At 45.8% G+C, this 19,316-nt stretch overlaps 1 protein-coding gene across 5 annotated transcripts in view; it reads right to left on the reverse strand.

Annotated features, from left to right (window-relative positions):
- The window catches only part of Zcchc2 (zinc finger CCHC-type containing 2), a 47,427-nt gene extending 33,119 nt beyond the window's left edge, over nt 1-14,308 (reverse strand). For all 5 annotated transcript variants that reach the window (XM_076941685.1, XM_076941686.1, XM_076941687.1 and 2 more), the window contains exons 1-2: nt 13,237-14,308; nt 2,272-2,383 (exon numbers count right to left, since the gene is read on the reverse strand). In XM_076941685.1, coding sequence (XP_076797800.1) covers nt 2,272-2,383; nt 13,237-14,169 — 1,045 coding nt within the window. In that variant the 5' untranslated portion in view covers nt 14,170-14,308. The remainder of the gene's footprint in view (nt 1-2,271; nt 2,384-13,236) is intronic.
- Between the last annotated feature and the right edge of the window lie 5,008 nt (nt 14,309-19,316).

A 19,316-nucleotide genomic window follows, 5' to 3' on the forward strand; every position in this document is an offset into this window, starting at 1 on the left:
TGCTTTAGAAGGGGAGTGACAGGAAGACTGCTGCACACCATCAAAGGTGAGCAGGGAGAGCATGAGCACAGAACACAGAGAGGCAGCAGGAAATACATGGAGAATAAGCAGGGACAGAGCACTAACAGCACCTAGGGCCAACTTTTCAACATGTGCAGTCTGATGGCTGCTTCAGAGTGTCAAAAAAAATCTCAAGTGCCTGATGGTAACTCAGACCTGTGTCGTGTTACAATGACCACAGAGGAATGAGAGGTCTGTGTTTCCAAAACCTGCTATAACTGAACCATTTTAAAGAGGATGCTGGCAAATAACACCTTACTGAACCAACTGGTGTTGAGAAAACAGAGCTGTCTGGGCTGTGGAAGGGAATTCATTCAGAGTGCTTGTCTACAGTGCACTTCGTCCTGGGTGTGATCCCAGGTCAGCACAGGTGATGGCACGAGGTGTAGGCAAGGCCCCAGCCCCCCCAGCCCCCTCCCATGTATGTGTGCCCACGCGCGCGTGCACGCCTGTGTCTGTGTGTCTGTGCATGAGGCACTCATGTTGCTGCTTTCATTCGTCACTCTCCATGCTGTTTTTCAATGTCTTTCACTAGAGCTGGGGCTCGGTGACTTGGGCAGTGGACCCCAGGGACCCTCTTCTGTCTCTGTCTCCCGGCACAGGTGCTGCTGTGCCTGGCTTTCTGTAGATAGGTGCTAGGGATCCAAGTGCCAAGTCCTCATGCTTGCAAGCATGCTACCAACTGAGCCAGCTCTTTGTATTTGCTGTTTAGCAGAGAAAAAGGTTGGTTGGTTGGTTGGTTGGTTGGTTGGTTGGTTGGTTGGTTGGTTGAGATAGGGTCTCACATAGCCCAGGCTAGCCCAGATTCACTGTATAACTAAAGCTGGTGCTGTTAACAAGTTGGGAATATGCCTTCAGCTTCTAGTATACCTGGCATTACCTGTCTTAACCCTTGTAAACTAAAACCAGAGAGCATGTATTATACTCCATGTTTTTAACAGTTAAAAATGAAGAACCACAGTACCACTTTAAAACTAATTGCTATCATTTTGAAATAGTCTGAAGTTCTCAACAAGTTTTTATGAGAACAAAACTTTGTAAAAGTCGGGTTCTGCATCCGGTTACTGCTGCTCTATGAGCTGGACAGAAGGGAAGTGGTTTCCGGTTAAAGTTCAGCTGGGACAGAACCATGACCATCTTAAACAGAGGTAGTAATTAGATAAACATCTGTAACAATTAAACAGATAGAGACTTCCTCTCAGGAAAACTGCATCAGAAGACCCATGGTGAGGAGGCTGACTGACACAGACTCAGAGCTGCCACTGAGTATGTCTTATGCTTCCTTGGTTCGTCTGCAGCCTCCACAGCAGCCCACAGTTTGTTTCAAACTTCCTCTCAGTATGAGCTTACGGACTCCCCAAATGCAAAGAAAAGGGAACATCCAAGACCATTTCTTTTTAGATGGTTATGTGCTTTCATTCCCACAATTCCTTTTTCAAATTGCAAACTATTGGGAAATGGATGTGAACACTTTCTCCACCCTGATGTTATGAACGTCGCTAACTTTCCTGATATTATGAACTTCGCTAACTTTCCTGATATTATGAACTTCGCTAACTTTCCTGATATTATGAACGTCGCTAATTTTCTTTCTTCCTTTTAATAGTAAGCACTAAGTACTATAGATGAAATACTACGTTAAGTATTTAGTAATAAAGTCTTTGCCCTCCAGAAACACACACAGAGGTTTAAGAGACAGCTAAAGAAACAACTGTCCATGACACAGGCCAGACACACGTGAGAGGACGGTACAGGGTTGCAGAGCAAGGGGACAGCAAGCCCCAGAACACATAAGTTAGAACATCTGAAACACTGCTTTTGGCCAAAAGCCCAGGACCAACAGGATTTCTCTGAACCCAAGAGTTAAGAATTACACAGTACTGGGGCTAGCGATGTAGCTTGGCTGACAGAGTGCTAACCTAGCATGTAGGAGGCCTAAATTGGCTCCCCAGCATCACATAAACTAGGCCTGGTGGCATAGGCCTATAATCCTAGCACTTGGGAGATGGAGGCAGAAAGATCAGGAATTCAATGTCAGCTTTAGTTATACAGTGAATCTGGGCTAGCCTGGGCTATGTGAGACCCTATCTCAACCAACCAACCAACCAACCAACCACTACCATCACCAGCAGAAACAGCAACAACTTCTGTTGCAACAACTTTAAAACCCTGTGTTAACCAGTGCAAATAAATACAACAAACACAGCATACCTTCTCGCTGAGCTCGGTGAGGGGCCACAGTGAGTCCATCTTGAGGTATTTGGGCTTGTTCTACTAAACCAGTCTCATCACTCTGTATATAGTCACCACAAGCAGAGTCGTTCTAGAAGAGAAGATGATAGTCTATATCAGAGTAGAAAATTTCACACAAGTCAAGTGCTACAGTCTGAATAATGATTATACTAGTTACAAGCGATTAAAAATTAAAGGTAAAAAAACACCAAGTGTCAGAATCACAAATAGCAGCAGCAATGCTTATTCTTATTTAAAATAATAATCTTCAAATATTTACTTTCCCAGAGATCTTGACACACAGAAACCCAACGATGCTCATTAGGTTGCCAGTGGTGGTCATTCTATATGACACGGACCACAATCAAAAGGACATATAAGATAAATAGTATACTTTATGCTGACTTCTCAAGGTACTGTGAATGTTAATCATTACATAAAGTTTATTTACTGATTAGTTTTAGTGACAGTCTAACAGGATGTTCCATTAGGACAAAGTGTTATCAACAGCACCATCGACACAGAACACATCTTTGTGAGAAACACTATGTATAGAATGGCTTGCTATCAAAGTCAGGTCACCCAGAAACCACAGGACATTCTGACCCTGACTGAGTCTACGCAGCCCATCACTAGTTAACTATGGGTGTGTGCCTCAAAGATTGGATTCTATAATAATAAAAAGCACACCAAGCTTATAGCTCTCCAGAAATAGAGGTGTGCTATGTGCACACTATTATTGTAAGACTCTGGGTAAGCAGAAAAACAGAAAATAGCCCTTTCCTTTCTCCATCCTGACACCTTACCTCCTCTTACCCAGAACCTCAAAACACTACTTGTATTAACATAACTTGTTTCAAGAACCAAACGTACACTGACGTTTTAACTGTGTCAAGAAATGACAGGAAGAGAGGACCAGAAACTTATCAGGGGGCTTATGGAAGGCATTTTCTCCTTCTGCTTAATTACCCAAACTGGCCTGACACTGAGTGTGGGACTCCAGATCACAGCTCTAGTTACGTGAGTGAAGGACACTCTTGGGAACAAAGTCTTACTTCCACCTCCTAGAAACCCAAGGTAATATGAGTATTTACAAAGAACCATGTCATGAGGAGAGCACAGATCTCTTCAGGGCCCAACAGCTAAAACATTTGGCCTCACAGTCTTTACCAGCTTGCAATGCTATCAGTTTTTAAAGCTAAGCTCATACATACACTCAGATCGCACTCTTTCCTTACAGCCCACGTCTGCCTGAGACATTCTGCTAATTAAAAATTCAACACTGTTCTACATCCTTTTAAAAACTGGACAATAATGAGGTGGTAGCGTCCGGCTCAGTGGCGCAGTGCCTGCTCAGCATGTTCAAGGCCCCAGTTTGCATTCCCAGCACCATAAGAAACAAGAAAAGCTTCCCATCCTCTCAAGCACCCCTTACTTGAAAAGAGGCTGAGTAAACAGTTTCAATGCCCTCTCCCTTCTCGTTCCTTAGGAACTTATTTTTAACGACTGTGTGTATCTGTGAGCACCGTATGTGGACATGAGACCGGATGGGGCCTGAAGAGGCCAGAGGTATAAGGTGTCCCTGGAGCAGGAGCTCCAGGTGATGCAGGTCCTCTGAAGGCATAGCATGCACTCTTAACCACTGAACCATCTCACCAGCCCACTTCTTTTCTTTATAGCAGATTTTTTTAATTGCCAAAATATGGTTTAAGTTAAAAACTATACACTTTCAAATATAAACACATGAGAAATATGCAACAATAAATTTCCATTAGGAAATTCAAATCAAGACCACAATGAGATTATATCCATCAAGATGGATGTGGTTTAATCAGTGCCACAGTATGTTTTGTTATAAGTATCTTAGCATAGGTAATTAGCCAGGCTGCTTCCACAGTGTTCCAGTCAAACAACCACAGGAAAGTAGTTTGCTTCACAACTGAAATCACAAGTCAATTTTAAGAACAGAATCTTTGAGCATGGTGGTAACTCCTGCCATCCTAGCTGCAGAGGAAGCTGAAGCAGAGGGCTCTTAAGTTCAAGGCCAGTCTGAGCAACTTAGCAAGGCTGCCTCAAAATAAAGTTAAAAGGGGCTGAACAGTTTTTACTCAGTGCTAGAGGGCTTATCCTGTTTAATAAACTAGGACCCAAGTCCATTAACCCATAAAATTCTGCAAATAGTTTCTTCTTATCCTCAAGTCTAGGTATGTACCAATACTGTGAAAATCTTTCAGATTAAATTTAGAAACTGTTTCTCAAGTTCACAATGAGCTATGGAAAACATTAACTGTGGTACTTGTTAGTACCACATGTGAAAGGCCACCTCCATCTTCACAAGTCACACAACACGACATTCAGCCAAGGAAAGACGTCATGAGATCTGAGAACTACCACTGACGTCACCACACATACAGGAATAACAGCCACCTCCCCCATGAAGCTCTGCTTCCTACCTTTGTGGAAGAAATACTCCAAGGAGAAGTTGAGAAATACTGCTTTTCTGATCTACCCGGCAGCTACTGCACAAGACAGGAGGTTAGTCTAATCTTACCTCAACCAAAGGCAAGTCTTCAGAATTGCCCCACAGCACCTGATACAAGCAAGGTCCAGATTAAGAAAAACATGTCTTATATATGAATTGAGCTGCAACAATCAAATGGACACATCTCAGAACATGCAAGATGTAGACTTCTGTTGTGACTGTGGGCTCTCTTTTTGGTGGCTTGTTAACTAGAAGTGAGGGTCTCAGATGATTCAGCAAGGGAATGACAGAATTGGCTACTGCCCAGCTTGGGTATATATAGCCACTGTTGAAGAAAGTACCTGGAGGTAATTTATGGGGTACATGTACTCTGACACCACAATCCCTTCATTGTATGCACATTCTTCTCAACATGATACTTGGGATAACAAAATGGCAAACTACGCAGACCTGAACAGAGGGAACAAGGAGGTAGAGGAATTGTTACTATCACTCTCTATGAAGTTTGGAGACTCTTTTTAATTACTTATTAAAAAGTTAAAACTGTTGGTATAATTTCCTTTTGGGGGAAACGGAACCATTAAGAAAGCTCTAATGCTGACCAGAGGCTTACTGGGGAGAAGGAAGTGGAGGGTCAGGAAGAGGGCAGCAGTTTGTAACCTAAGGATTGACCTTCATGTGTTCTTCATGCTTCTGCTGAGTCAATCTAAATAGTGCCACCTGTTAAGGTGACAGGTGCATGGTGAAACACAAAATCTACAGTAGACACAAAATGACAAGGATACGGGAAAACAAACAGGTAGTGAAGTTTTCTTCTGTACAAGGAAGGTGGAAAGTGGACCAGGAGCTGCTTCATTCCTATGCTACTCCATCCCCACAGCCTTGCACACACGCCTCCCTAGCCCACAGCGATGCTCTAACACATTTCCCTTTACAGCCTAACTGCACAAGAGAGGAGACTGCAGAGGGACAAGACCAAGGAGTCCTCTGAAGGAAGCAAATGAAACTCAGGTTAACAGCCCAGGTGCCGCCAGACTTTCTAGGTCCTCCGGCAGAGCCACAGCTACACCTTCAGTGCAGAAGACTTCTTGCAGCCGTGTAGATATCTAAGGGCTTTGACAGTGACAGACAGGCAGTTAAGTGGGGGCACACTGCATTAGCATTTGACACTTAAGTGAACTCACTTGTCCAAGAGAATCAAACCATTTCCCAAAGCAACAGCTGTTCTGTTCACCACTGCATCGTGCAACCTGCTTTTAGAACTGCTTTTTTCTCGATACTCTAACACCACAGGCCTCCCATCACGCATAACCACTTTCCCCTCCAGGACCACTAAAACAAAAATCAATTTTACTCTAAGAAACTATCCCAATTTACACAGTCTTACTAATAAGCATAAAAATTCCACATGACTTTACAGAGCGCTCACTTCAGTGGCCAAAGTCAAGTTTTTAACTTCCTAAGCACAAGCAAAGTGGTCTCCATTCCTCATCTCTCTCCCTCTCGCTCTCTCACACAAATCACAAGCTGGAGAGCAAACCCTGGGAGACTCTCTGTAAGTGCTCTCAATTATCCAAACAACCAGACAGTGGTCCATAATTCTGACTCCTGTACCCATCTGTAACCAGCATCCCCATGCTGAGGCATAAGGAGGGAGCACAAGTAAGACGGGGGGGGGGGGGGGGAGGGAATCACAGTTCAATGCATTCAGTCTTCAAGAGCTATATTTGAACACCTAGGTTTACAAAATTATGACTGAGCAATTATGATATATGCAATGAGGACAAAAATAAATACAAGTAATGTAAAGATCTAGCAAGGAAGTCAATTACATATGTTTAAAATAGTAGTAAGAATTCTACAAGTACCCAGACTCTACAAGAATGTGTGTACTAGTGGGAATCTGAATTGATACAGACTTATAAGACTGATAACCTAAGATCATCACAGGAGGGGCTGGCATGATCCTGTGTTGAAGGAAAGGCAGTATTTATGAAAAAAGAAGTGGCAGCTAGGACTTTGAGTTAAGAGTCTATTAAATCCCAGGATCCATCAGTCACTGAAAGAAACTATAATATGACTAAGGATTGACTTAGAAAGATATATCTGGTGGCAGTACCCCAAAGATGAGCTGGACAAGAGGACTAGGTAGGGAATTATTCTAAATCTATAGAATCAAGATCCACAGGAACATGCATCAGTCCTTCAGGACTGACGGGCAGTGTCAGGATAAAGAGGGAAGACAGTTAAAGGTTAAGATAATCAATCACACCATGGTGATTGACACTTAATGGTTACACTAGAAGAAATGGGTATTTGAGTTAAAAGTGACAGCTGACCTTCAGGAGATACAGCACAGACTCATCATTATTTTCATTGGCTCCCGTGCACACAGGTAACAAGCCAGACCTCTCATCTGACCCCAAAGCCCTCCGTAGTCTGTTCATCCACCACAACCTCTGTGCTAACCATCCTTTGACTAAGCCATGATCTTACGCATGGCTCTCACTGCCCTCATCTTCAGGACAGTTACATAAAACACGAGGAGGAGGGCAGCTCCATCTTATACTGGGCACTGGGAAACTTACAAAGTAACCTCTCAAAAGCTAAAGGTGGACTGGAGAGATGGCTCAGTGGTAAGAGCACTGGCTGCTCTTGTAAAGGACTGGGGTTTGGCTCCTAGCACTCACATGGACATTCAATCACATGTGACTCAGGTTCCAGGGGATCTGAAGCCCTCTTGTGGCCTCTAAGGGTACCTACCAGGCACACATGATGCACATACATGCAGGCAGGATGTTTTACACTTATAAAATAAAACCTCAGATAAACTACTCCTTGAATGAGCACCGAACACTGCTAATGAGCCACTTGGCAGGGAACCAAAGGTCAAATATTCCCTAGAGCACAAGAACAGAAGGAACAGGACCTGCGGCCTGCAGGCCTCCACTGCCCACAACACACAGCCCAGGCCACTTCCCTCTCACACTGACTGTTTACACAGACAAACACAACTACCCAGTGAGCAGTGAATTCTCTAGAAAAGGACTGTCTCACAGTGCAGGAATACTAGCCTCTTGCTTTTATTTTGCTGTTTGTTAGTGATAAAGCTCTGGCTGGGCTCTCTGCTTCAACGTTCCAAATACTGAGACTACAAGCGTTATAAACATGAACTACAATGACTGGCAACCCCCCAACCCCCCCTCCCAAAACCTTAACATTTCTTAAAAGGATGGAAAACATTAAACAAGTTAAAAAAATATACAACAGCTTCAATGCAGAAATGCTCGAGTACACAGATCTCAGCCTGTGCTCTTAACTAAAGAATTATGGAACTTAAACTATAAAATTGCTTTTTTTAGTACAATCATGCTTGACCCCACATAAATTTAAATTATTATTTCCTAATTAAATGTGAAAAGTGGTGAATACGTAGACTACAGCTGCACTGAAGTTAATGATAATTTAAATTCAAAATATGTATTTTCCTCCATTTATAGTCCCAAATCCAATCCTAAAAGAAATTATTTGTAACTGACGAGGATTTCTTCTTTGGGGGTTTTAGAAGATTTTCTTAAACAATGTACATATTACAAAAAAATAACTTTTCTAAATATCTCTCAAATACTATCTTTTCAACTATCTATCCTTTCTGAAAACCAAATACTCTATCCTTTAAACTGTATCTTTCTTGAAAATCAATCCATAATTACAGTAATAAGAATGTAAGAGTATCCTACCCTGTGAGCTTTAAGTATAAAACCAAAAGGCCCCAAACACAGAAAGACCCCACTTTCCTGAAAGTAAAAAGTCATGACTTAGTGTTAAAGAAAACTGCACTAACTTGAGAATGTGTTCAAAATAGTCTGAATTATTTTGCAACTTGCTCTTAGTGCAATCACCACAACCTGGAAAGGAAGTCACTCTGCCTTCTTTTATAGATGATGCTAAAGTTCAGACTCAGGTTGGCTGGTTGATGCGTCCAGGCTGGATTCAGATTCAGGTTGGCTGGTTGATGTGTCCACCCCTCCTGGATGAGGGCTGTTCCAGACCACGCCCCCTCACTCTAGGAGCCACACAGCACAAGCCTCCCATCCATCTCCACAGAGTCAAGGCAGTGCAGGAGTGTGGTGGTAAGAGACCTTCTCGTCTAGAGGAAGAGCACTTGTTTTCCTTCTACCAGAGGAAAACCTCTGAATAGGAAATCATGTACTTTAGTTTGGTAATCACCTGCTAACTAAAATAATTACCTGATTCTAAAAAGCCTCTTCTTTCAACAGTGTTTTATATCACAACTGAAACTTCTATTCCTTGCTATAGCCAAGCAAACCAAGCATTTCACCTGGAGGGCATGGCTATTCCCGCCCCACCTCAGCTGGAGATGCTGTTCTACATCTGCTCCCCTTAGTCCACCTAGGAGGCAGACCTGACTCAAATGCTAATGAAGACTAGTTATAAGTACTTCCAACAAGTGAGAAAACCTCAAGCAAGACCCACCAACACTTCACCCTAAGATATATTCTAGCAATGGCCTAAGAAAACAAATGCAGTATATATTCTAATGAATTTTAGAAGTGATTTCTAGCCATCAGGAATAGCTCATACTTGTATTCTGAACTTTGGAGGCAGAGTAAGGATCTACCAGTTTGAGGCAAGCCTGGGTTATAGTGTGAAACTGTCTCAGAAACAAACACTATTCCTTTTTACTGTCATCTCTTACTTACATATTTTAGCACCTAATACAACAGCATTCTGGTATTCAAACTTCTAGGTAGCTGCTCTCTCTATGAACTCTGATTGGAGAACTAAAATTTAGACTAAAACCCACTGTAAAATTTTCTTTCTCAAGCTCCAGCACAACTCACTCATTATCTGTATTGCAAACTGAGCAGAAGTAATAGGTCGGGCAAGGACAACACAGCCAATTTGCATATTGACGGAAAAAGGGACAATTTCACAAGGTGTCTCCCCCCCACCCCCACTAAATTTACTAATTTTAGTAGGTAAAGGCCTCGTGGCCACTTAATTTTGATAAGTTCAAGTATGGCTTATGACACTAAGACTCAGGATCTTTTATTCAAATATTAATACTATTCATCAGGCCAAACAACCAAGCTTCAAGCATTAACCAAAAGAGCTAGCACACAATACCAGTCACTGTAGACTCCCATGATAACCAATGTGGTTTCTTTCTTACACCTCTGCATCCCTGGTTAGGGAAATCCTTCTAAAAGTGGTCCGTGAATGCTCTTGAATAGTGTCAGCGCCTTTCATCACTCAGACAGCAGACTAAAGCTGGGACCTAAAGCCACAGAGGAGTTTTGTTCCTGAGTGTTTATGGTTTATCTTATTAACAACAGGAAGAGAACTGTGTCTAACATTTGATGTTTGCAGCTATTTTCCACATAAGAGAACTCTTAACAGAGAACGACGCACATTTCCTAGGACACCATTAATGAGTATTCCCACTCTGTTCCTTGGGCCTATCTGTGGAACCTTATACAAGCATAATGGTCCACTGCCGCTGGGAAGAAAGTGAGATTTATGTGCAAGTCTCCTGGAAGGGTGCCAATACTCAAGTTTTAATATCATGTGATAGTACAGAATCACACAAATCCCATTTAAGAAGCTTGAACTGTCACTTCTAAGAGTAAAGCCACATTTGTTTATTCCTGTTTCTCTGATATGGACTAGTAAGCACACTCTGGGGACAGCTGGTGGACTTGTAACCAACTACAAATACTGTCCATGGTTAACACGCCGTGTGCTGGACTTCACCCTCAGGGCACAGAAGATAAAGCTGGCATTCACGTACATGTCCTACCCATAAATGTCATTAGTTTAAAAATTAAAGAAACCCACTTTAGAGTTATTAGGTACAATTCTAAAGACAGGTACAGTATCCTGAACCAGTATACCCTAGCACAATACTGAGTTCGTTTTTTTTCTTCCGCCACTGTGGGCAAATATGCTTCCCTTGGTCATAAACACTAATAGAGACAAACATGGTTCCTAATCAATGAGAAGCTGCATAACTGTAGCCGAAGTTACTTCCGGGGCAACCTAGATGCAGCCCATGAATTTCCCCTTCATCAGGTCCAAGCCTCCAACAGCCTTGGGCCCACGTGCAGCTCTCAGTCAGGCCGCGGCCCGGGCGGGGCCAGGGCTGAACGGCGCCGGTCACGTGAGCTGCGCGGCCGCCATCTTGCCGGCGGGGGAGGGGCAGCGCCGACTCCGTGCTGTCTCGCAGGCTCGCGGACCGCGACCACAGGCGACCCCGCGCCTCCACGAGCGGCCGGCATGCGCTCCAGCCCCCTTCCTGCAGGTCCTGCCCGCGCCCTACCTTACGTGCGCTAAGGTCACCGGGGGCCGAGCAGCAGCTGGGCTGGAGCGCGGCAATCCGCTCTTAAAAAGCCCACCTGCAGCAGCAGCAGCCTCACGAACCACAGCCTGGGAGCAACAAGATCGCTCAGACAGCAAGTCCAGACCAGCGTCAGCCGGAGGACTCGGGGACCCACAGTAACCCACACACACCTCCAAAAGGTGGGATCTAAGTGGTTCCATCAGACAAATGGTTTGTTCATCAACCCTCAACAACTACTGAAGAAACAGGCGCAAAGCCACAGCCCCAGTGTCTGGCCCGCCCGCCGTCTTAGCACGTTAATCCCTGTAGCATTTATTCCCTACTCCCACTTCCTGAGAAGTGATGATGTGCTGACATTAGTGGCAGGATGCCCAATCTCCTTTGTCCACTCCTCCCAGCACTCACTGGGGGCCAGAAAAGGCCATGCACTGCAGTCAAGATAAAAATCTCATTGCTCTGGTTAGCACATGCCTACCCTCACTGTCTGCTTTCCAACACCACATTCAAAGCAAGATGAAGGGAAAGGAGCCTCTCACGGTTAAAATCCTGCGATTAGTGCTGTACCTGTGTTGGCATACTATGAATGGAATGATGTAAACTGTTCCGATGTGGGACATTTTCATCACACCAAGTTCAAGGTTACCTTATACTGTCTCAAGAAAACATGTTCCCGAACTCATGCTCTCCTCTCTACATTTAACAGCTCTGTGGTGTGTATTTTCAGGTAGAAATAGTGAGTAGGCTGAAGGGTGAATTAAGCTTTTACCATCATTACACACACGTGTGTGCTGGTAGTAGCGACACTGGAAGATGGTATGATTTTACAATCATCAAGAAAATGCAAGGTATTAGTTTTTACTACATCTGAGTTTTGTCAAGATTTATAAAATAAAACTTTAACTTGTGACTTCACAAATGCCTCATGGGAAAAAACCCGAAGTACTCAGCCTACATTATCTCTAAGGCCCTTTGAGACTGCTCCTAAACGCCCTGGGTTCTTGGGTAATGAATAAGTCTATACAATCATTAGTGAGACATAATGGTAAATTCTAGTTATATGATATTGAATGACTGCTGATATATGTCAACTTTCAAGCGAGGAGGGAGGGAAATCCCCCCTCTTAAAATGGAAAAAAAAATGGCATCCAAATCAAATGTGATCCACAAAAATAAGATCTTAATCTACAGTTTTTACTGCAATTGAAACATATCCCCATTAAATCGCCATTCTTAAGTGGTTTATTGAGCCTAATTAAATTGCTTTCAAGACTGTAAAAATTCTTTAATGTTTGCGACAAGTGGATCCCTATGTACTAAATGTGTTTTAATAACTCTTTTAGACAAGGTTAATCCCTACAGTAAAGACCTAAGAAATCGCCAGACCCCAGATCTGAAGTAGAAATCAAGCCCCTTAGGAAGGCTTGTTTGGTAGTCTATTAAAGGTTTAGCCAGGCCACCCCAGGTGTGTTACCCAGATGACCGATTTTAGTACTTAGGGCAGTCAAAGGTCTCCATAGAATACCCCTCACCCGCAGAGAATACAAAGTTCTCCTACTAAAAGCCAAAAGCCCTATTCGAAGCCTTAATTGGCACACACTAAGTATGAAAAGTCCCTTATGTCATAGATAGGCAAGAGCAGTAACCTAGGAGTGCCAAGGGGTAAGGCGGTTTTAAACAGGCTGAGACTAGCAAGCAGCCCACCCAGGGCTAGACAGACGTGGTTGACAGCCGCCCGCACCCCCAAGCGCTTGCCTTTTCCCCTTGCACCTAGCGCTCAAACACTGAAGCCCCAAATGTCCCACGAGCCTCCTCATCCGAGGTCTCGATAGGGTCAGGGAGCCCCTGTCTTCCGTGACAACTCGTGCACGTTAGAGAATTCTAGAGCATTCTGTTATGGCGGGTGGCTCTATGTGCATGTGGGTGACAAGAACTGAGCCGCCCAAGAAAATGACGATGACTACCCCGGGCCGAGAGCCGCGGAGTGGTTATTCCGAGACACCTGCCTGAGGCAGGGGTCGGAGCTGGATTCCAAGGCTCCCGAGAGGGAGGCCAGCGCTGCGACCGCACTGCCACTTCTTCGCACCTCAGAGCACCTTACCTGGGCCCTGGAGCCCGCAAAGTTGCTCGGCTCCACCTCCGCGTCCTCCGGCTCCACCCGGAGCGCGCTGCGGAGCCTCTCTAGGTGCTCCCTCAGGGTGACCCGCTGGTGGAAGGAGAAAGCCGGGTGCAGCGAAGCCATGGTGAAGAGCAGCAGCAGTTCCTCCTGGGCCCTGAAGCCGAGCCCGCCTCCAGTCCCGAGCTTGGCGCAGCCGCCGCCTTCCGGGCCGGGGCCGTCCTTCTCCGCGTCCTGCTCGCCATCGCCACCCGGCTCGTCCTCCACGCTGCCCCGCGAGCCCTCGGCTCGAGTCGCGCGCAGGCTCCTGAGCACCGCGTCCACCTGGGGCAGGAGGCGGTGCAGGCGGCCGGCGGCCTCCCTGTTCTCCGAGCCCAGCAGCGCTAGGTAAACGATGAGGCGCGAGCGCACGGCGGGCTCTCGAAAGTCGGCCAGCGACCCCGGGTCCGAGAGGCCGTTGGCCTTCGCCTCCGAGTCGCGCAGGTAGTGGTAGTCCTTGCGCGCCAAGTCCTCCAGGCACGAGCCGAGAAAGCGCAGCTCCAGCGGGTTGCACAGGTCCAACAGCCCGCACATGAACTCCAGGCGCTGCGCCGAGCCCAGCACCAGCCCGAACCACTCATACACCCGCTCCTGTTCGCGCAGCGCCGCCGCGTGCCCGCCGCCGCCCGGCATGCCCGCGCCCGCCGTCGGCCCGCTAGCAACAGGCGGCTCGAGTCCCCGGGGCGGCGGCGACGGCGGCGGTGGCGGGGGACCCCGCGGCGGGCCCGTGGGCGGCGGCGGCGGCGGCGGCGGGCGGCAGTCGCGGCGGCGGCGCGGCGGCGCCTTTGCGCCCGGCCGCGCGTCCGCCTCGGGCTCCTCCGCGTCGGGCGGCGGCTCGCTGGGGTGCGTCGACTTCGGTGGCAGCTTCATCCTCAGCATCCTCGGCTAAGGCGGTGCGGACATGCGAGCGAGGGAGCGGGGGCGGCGGGAGGAGCCGAGCGCCCGGGCGGCGGCACGGCCGTCAAGAACGTTGCCCCTCCATGCCGCCGGGGCGGGCTGGGGGCGGGTCTCGCCGACCGGGGAGGGGGGGCGGTGGCCGGCCGGCAGCTTCGTCCCGGCCGGAGGCGGGGCGTGCCTGCGGCGGCTCCTCCCCTGGGCTCCGTGCCCGCTGGGGAGTCCGGTGCGGGAGGAGCAAGTCGACGAGCACGTCCTCCTTCCGCCTTCTCCGCGTCCGCACGGGGCTGGCGGTGACGGCCTGAGCGGTTCCCTCTCGAGCCGGCGCTGGCAGAGCGGCTTGGCGAGGAGGAGGAGGAGGAGGAGGAGCAGCGGGACTGGGCGGAGACGCTGGCGGGCTCCGCGCACCGCACTGCAGCCAATCAACATCCAGAGCTGGCGTGACGCGCGCGCCTCATCCGCCCCCCTCCCCTGCCGGGAGCCGCCCTCCCCGAGAAGCCACGCCCACCTCCTGCTAGCCCGCAAGGCTCTGGCAGGTCCCGCGCGGTCCTAATGCTTGATGGGTTCCAACAGACCGAGGACGTGGGTTTGGGACTTTTGGGACCACCTCGAGGTGAGCTCGGCGGGGAACGGCAGAAGTGGGCGAGGTTCACGTGGGAAGGAGGAAATCGACTTAGTTTTTCTTGAGAGATCCGGCCCTGCCGTGGCTGCTGACCATCTTCACGTCAGCCACCGCCCTGGATCACGACGAGTGGGTTCCCAGTCCCCGCCGCCTAGTGGACTCCGCGAAAGTCAGCCACGGGAGATTACCATATTCTAAACCTTCACCTGGACCGTTGGTGTGGACGCTGGGACTCAGATCCGGGAGCTAGGTTGGGATGCGGAGTGCCCAAGCTCAGGCTGGCTGCAAGGTGCTGCTTTGGACCGGCTATCCCGCTGTGGGGACCCTGTTGCTGGGGTGCTTGGCCTGATGGTTGCTTCTGGCTTGCAAGGTTACGTTTATGAACACACACTCCTGCTCCAAATCTATGGTTTGCAGAATCACTTATTGGCTACGTTTTAGTTCCTATCCGTGAACATTTGGAATTCTTGTGCTGGGGTGAATTTCCTGTAACTCTTTTTAAACAATTTAATAAGTTACTGTCTTGGCAGGGTTTTAGGTTTTTAAGTGATAATACATTTTTAAGGTTTGGAGAGCCCCCCCCCCCCCCGCCCCAATGACTCTCTTTCAGTGATATGTATAGCCCAACCATAAAAATCTATTTAAAAAACAAACCAACAGAAAGCCCAAGGGGCCGTGATTCCTCACAGAGCCATCAGGACCATCCTTCTATGCTGTCTCACTTGTGCTGGAGCCTGACTGCCAGTCAAGAGTTCTTGACATACTGTTTGTCAGTCCACGATTGTAAATAAACTATAAATCTTGTGCTTGGGGGTGGGGGTGGGGAAAACAGGATTTTTTTTGAAAGTTAATAAAAGTAGTTTTTAAAAAAAATCTCCTTACAGTTTTAAATTAAAAACTCATACTATATAACCTTAGTAGGAGCGTGAGAAGATTAATTTCCACACTAACCCTCTCTGAGAGTGTGGGACGTCTACAGTGTGGGGAGTCGCCTTTATCTCTCAATTCTTCGGCTTTATCATTTAGGATAAAGCAGAGTTGAACCCTGAATCAGCTTCGGTGGTAAAACCAAGAGATGGAGAATTACTCAGTACATTTTAGGTTGACAAAAATAAGTGAAAGCTATTCTGACACGTAGTTTTCCCTTTCGTGTGCTTCTTGGGCATAGCTTAAGTGGAGTAAACCCCAGCTACTAACTACCCTCGAGTGAGTCTACTGTCCCTGCCTGGTCCCTTAGGCACGTTTCTGAAGCTTAGGATGAAATGCTTTAAGCACAATGGTGTGAGGACCCCACCACCACCACAGACACACACAAACACACACACACACGTATTCCCAGCTATCCTTGCATGCCTTATGTAATGAGCAAATACTCTACCTCCAAATTGATTTTTATATGTGACCCCGGCTTCGGATTTTTACGTCTTTAATTTTCCATTACATCAAACAGTGATTTAATATAGACTCAGAACACCCAGTCCAGATTTTCATCAGAATTAAATTTGCAACTGATAATGATTTTTGTGTCTCTAGCTTTGACAGCGTTAGAAAATACAGTCAATAGTAACACTTATAAATAACATGTACAGTACTTTAATTCAGGCTAGCCTCCACCAGCTTGATGATTTTTGTCCCCACAGGGTGTTGTTTCAGGGCCCTCTCTCCACCCTACAAACATACACAGGTCTAAGTGGTTTTTCTACCCTGACAGAACACAGGGAGCAAGGGCGAAGGGTGGCTGCAGTGCTTGCTGTCAAGGGAGAGAGCCCAGGGCAACATGGGAATGTTTAACTAGGGAGAACTACCCTCATGATTCTGATGACTCTTTAGAAATATGATCTCCTGCCTGGTTGCAAAAGCCTGCCCTAAATTTTATGTTCCATGTGTAATCAAATCACATGGGCTATAGGAGTGGTGAGTGTGGGGTTTGTATCCAAAGTTTTCATACTGGGATTGTAATGGATAAACTAGGTTGTCAGAGGCTTGCTTCTGAGCCAGTCGTGAGAATAATTCTTACAAGAACTGATGGAGGGGTAAGACCCTCCCTTGTGTTATGATAGCACCCCTCTAGGAAGGGCAGCATCTGCCAGCAGGGGGGCCAAATTAGAAGTGATCAGAGGGAAAGCTGCTGTTCTTGCTTGCCTGCCTTGCCCCGCCCCCTTTCTTCCACTGCCTCCTTCCCTGATGTCCTTGCCCAGTTTCCCACTTCTAATTACTGAAGACCAGCATCTGGACCGCTAAGATATTTAGTGCTGTGGACTGAGAAGCTACTAGGTACCATAGTTGCACTAACTATCCCATATTGTATAAGCCAATCTAACAACTTTTCTAATAACATATTCTATTGGTTCTGTTCCTCTGGAGAAACCCGGACTAATAGAGTTAGCTCAAGGTCCTATTATGTCTTGTTTTTAGATGATCTTGATAGACATTTAGTAAAACATGAAAGATGCTATTATTTTAAACATTCAAGTATGCGTTTCTCTGGTTTCATGGGAACGTTGTACTTTGGATTTGATGCTAGCACTGATGGAAAGGACTTTTAAATTCTACCTTTTGCCATTAGGTTACAGCAAGTAATTTTACCGAAACCCCAACCAAATACTTAAGTAGTTTAGAATAGACTGATAGACTTAACATTATCCTCTCTATCAAAAAAAAACAAAAAACCCAAAACATGTATCTAGGGCCTGGAGAGATGGTTTAGCAGTTAAGAGTGTACTGCTCTTACAAAGGACCTGAATTCAGGAGCTGGGTCCCCATGACCCACATCAGGAAGCTGTCACTGCCAGTGAGTGACTCCAGCTCCAGGGATCTGATAGCTCTGACCTCCATGGACAGCACACTCAGGTGCACAGAGATCTATACCCATAATTTAAAGGGCTCTATGTTCAAGTCTTCTACTTAGTCAGGATGTTATCTGAAACCGCCAGGCCGATCCATCTCTAAAGTTTGTCCTGTGAGCCATGAATATTGACCTACTGATTTTCTAACATGTTTTCCTGTTTCTTTCACTGAATACCTACCTACCTTTCTTTCTTTTCTGTTCAGTTGGGTCATACACAGCATTATACATGGATGTTAGTTTTTAAAGTATATTTAAAGGTTGATCAAAAGATCTTGGAAATAACACAGGCAAATTATTTGTTGAGATACAACTTAAGGAAAAATGATGTATTAGAATTTAAAAGATAAGTTTTTTTTTTTTCCGGGTTTCTAAAAATACAAGGCAGTTGAGAAAAAAGCAAAAGTCACAAGCACTGTTTCTGTGACAGTATTTTCACAGGTAGCTTGGGAGTCTATTCCTCAAATGTAGTAGGAGACTTTAATGGAAGCCTAGCCTTGGGTTAAATTCAGAGTTGTGACTCTGTCAGGAAGATTCCTGGGGCCTAGCGTGACCAGAATGACTATGTTCTCAAATATTGTATATTGAATTTTTTTTTTGAAAAATTGAAATCCACGATCTTTAGAGACTGTTGAAAAATAAATTTGATACTAAAATGGTTTGGTTTGGAAAGTCCTCAAACTAGTGACTTCTATTAGGAATTCTACTTAATTTGAAATAGGATATGTCAGGAGGGCAGATGAACTCCAGTTTTCCAAGTTTGGGAAATTTTTAATGTAACAACAATAAAGTGATATTAATAGATTTTAAAAATCCTAATCGCTGGGCAGTGGTGGTGCACGCCTTTAATCCCAGCACTTGGCAGGCAGAGGCAGGCAGATTTCTGAGTTTGAGGCCAGCCTGGTCTACAGGGTGAGTTCCAGGACAGCCAGAGCTACACAGAGAAACCCTGTCTCAAAACCAAAAAAAAAAAAAAAAAAAAAAAAAAACCCAAAAAAAAAAAAAATGTAATCCGTGGGAGGAAAAGAAGAGTCAGTGTGTACTTCTGAGAAAGTGCTGATGAAGAAGGTAGCATTTTCTAACTGTCAATTGTAATCATGGTTCTGACCTGCTCACTATTGAATACAAAGTTACTGGGAAACAAAATAAACATTCTCCCCCACCTCAGCTGAAAACAGAAAAGAGAAGCTAGAGAGATGGCTCAGCAGTTAAGAGCAGTTCTTGCAGAACTTTTTTATCACCCACATGGCAGCTTACTGCTCTCTGAAACTGGTCAAAATGCCTCTGCGGGTACCAAGCACATGGAGCACAGACAGATGTACAAAGACAGACATTCAAGCAAAACATTTGTATAAGTAACATAAGTAAATCCGAAAACTATTTTAACACAGAGCAAATGTATTTTATTGGAATAAATCTAATGGATGCCATCAAAGCCACACTGGATGCCACAGCTAATTTTATAAAATATGGAACATAATAATTATTTTCCTTTGTCATGTCAATAGTGCTACCAGCAGTACACACAGCTTGTAAACTTGTCAAAATATGTATAATGAATACAATCATGTGGAAATAGGATTAACCCAGACATTGTCTTTCTCTGTCTCTCTCTCTGTCTCTCTGTCTCTCTCTCTTCTTTCCTTCTTCTTCTTTTTTTTTTTT

The sequence above is a fragment of the Arvicanthis niloticus genome, chromosome 10 (assembly GCF_011762505.2).
Source record: "Arvicanthis niloticus isolate mArvNil1 chromosome 10, mArvNil1.pat.X, whole genome shotgun sequence".
NCBI classification, from domain to species: domain Eukaryota; kingdom Metazoa; phylum Chordata; class Mammalia; order Rodentia; family Muridae; genus Arvicanthis; species Arvicanthis niloticus.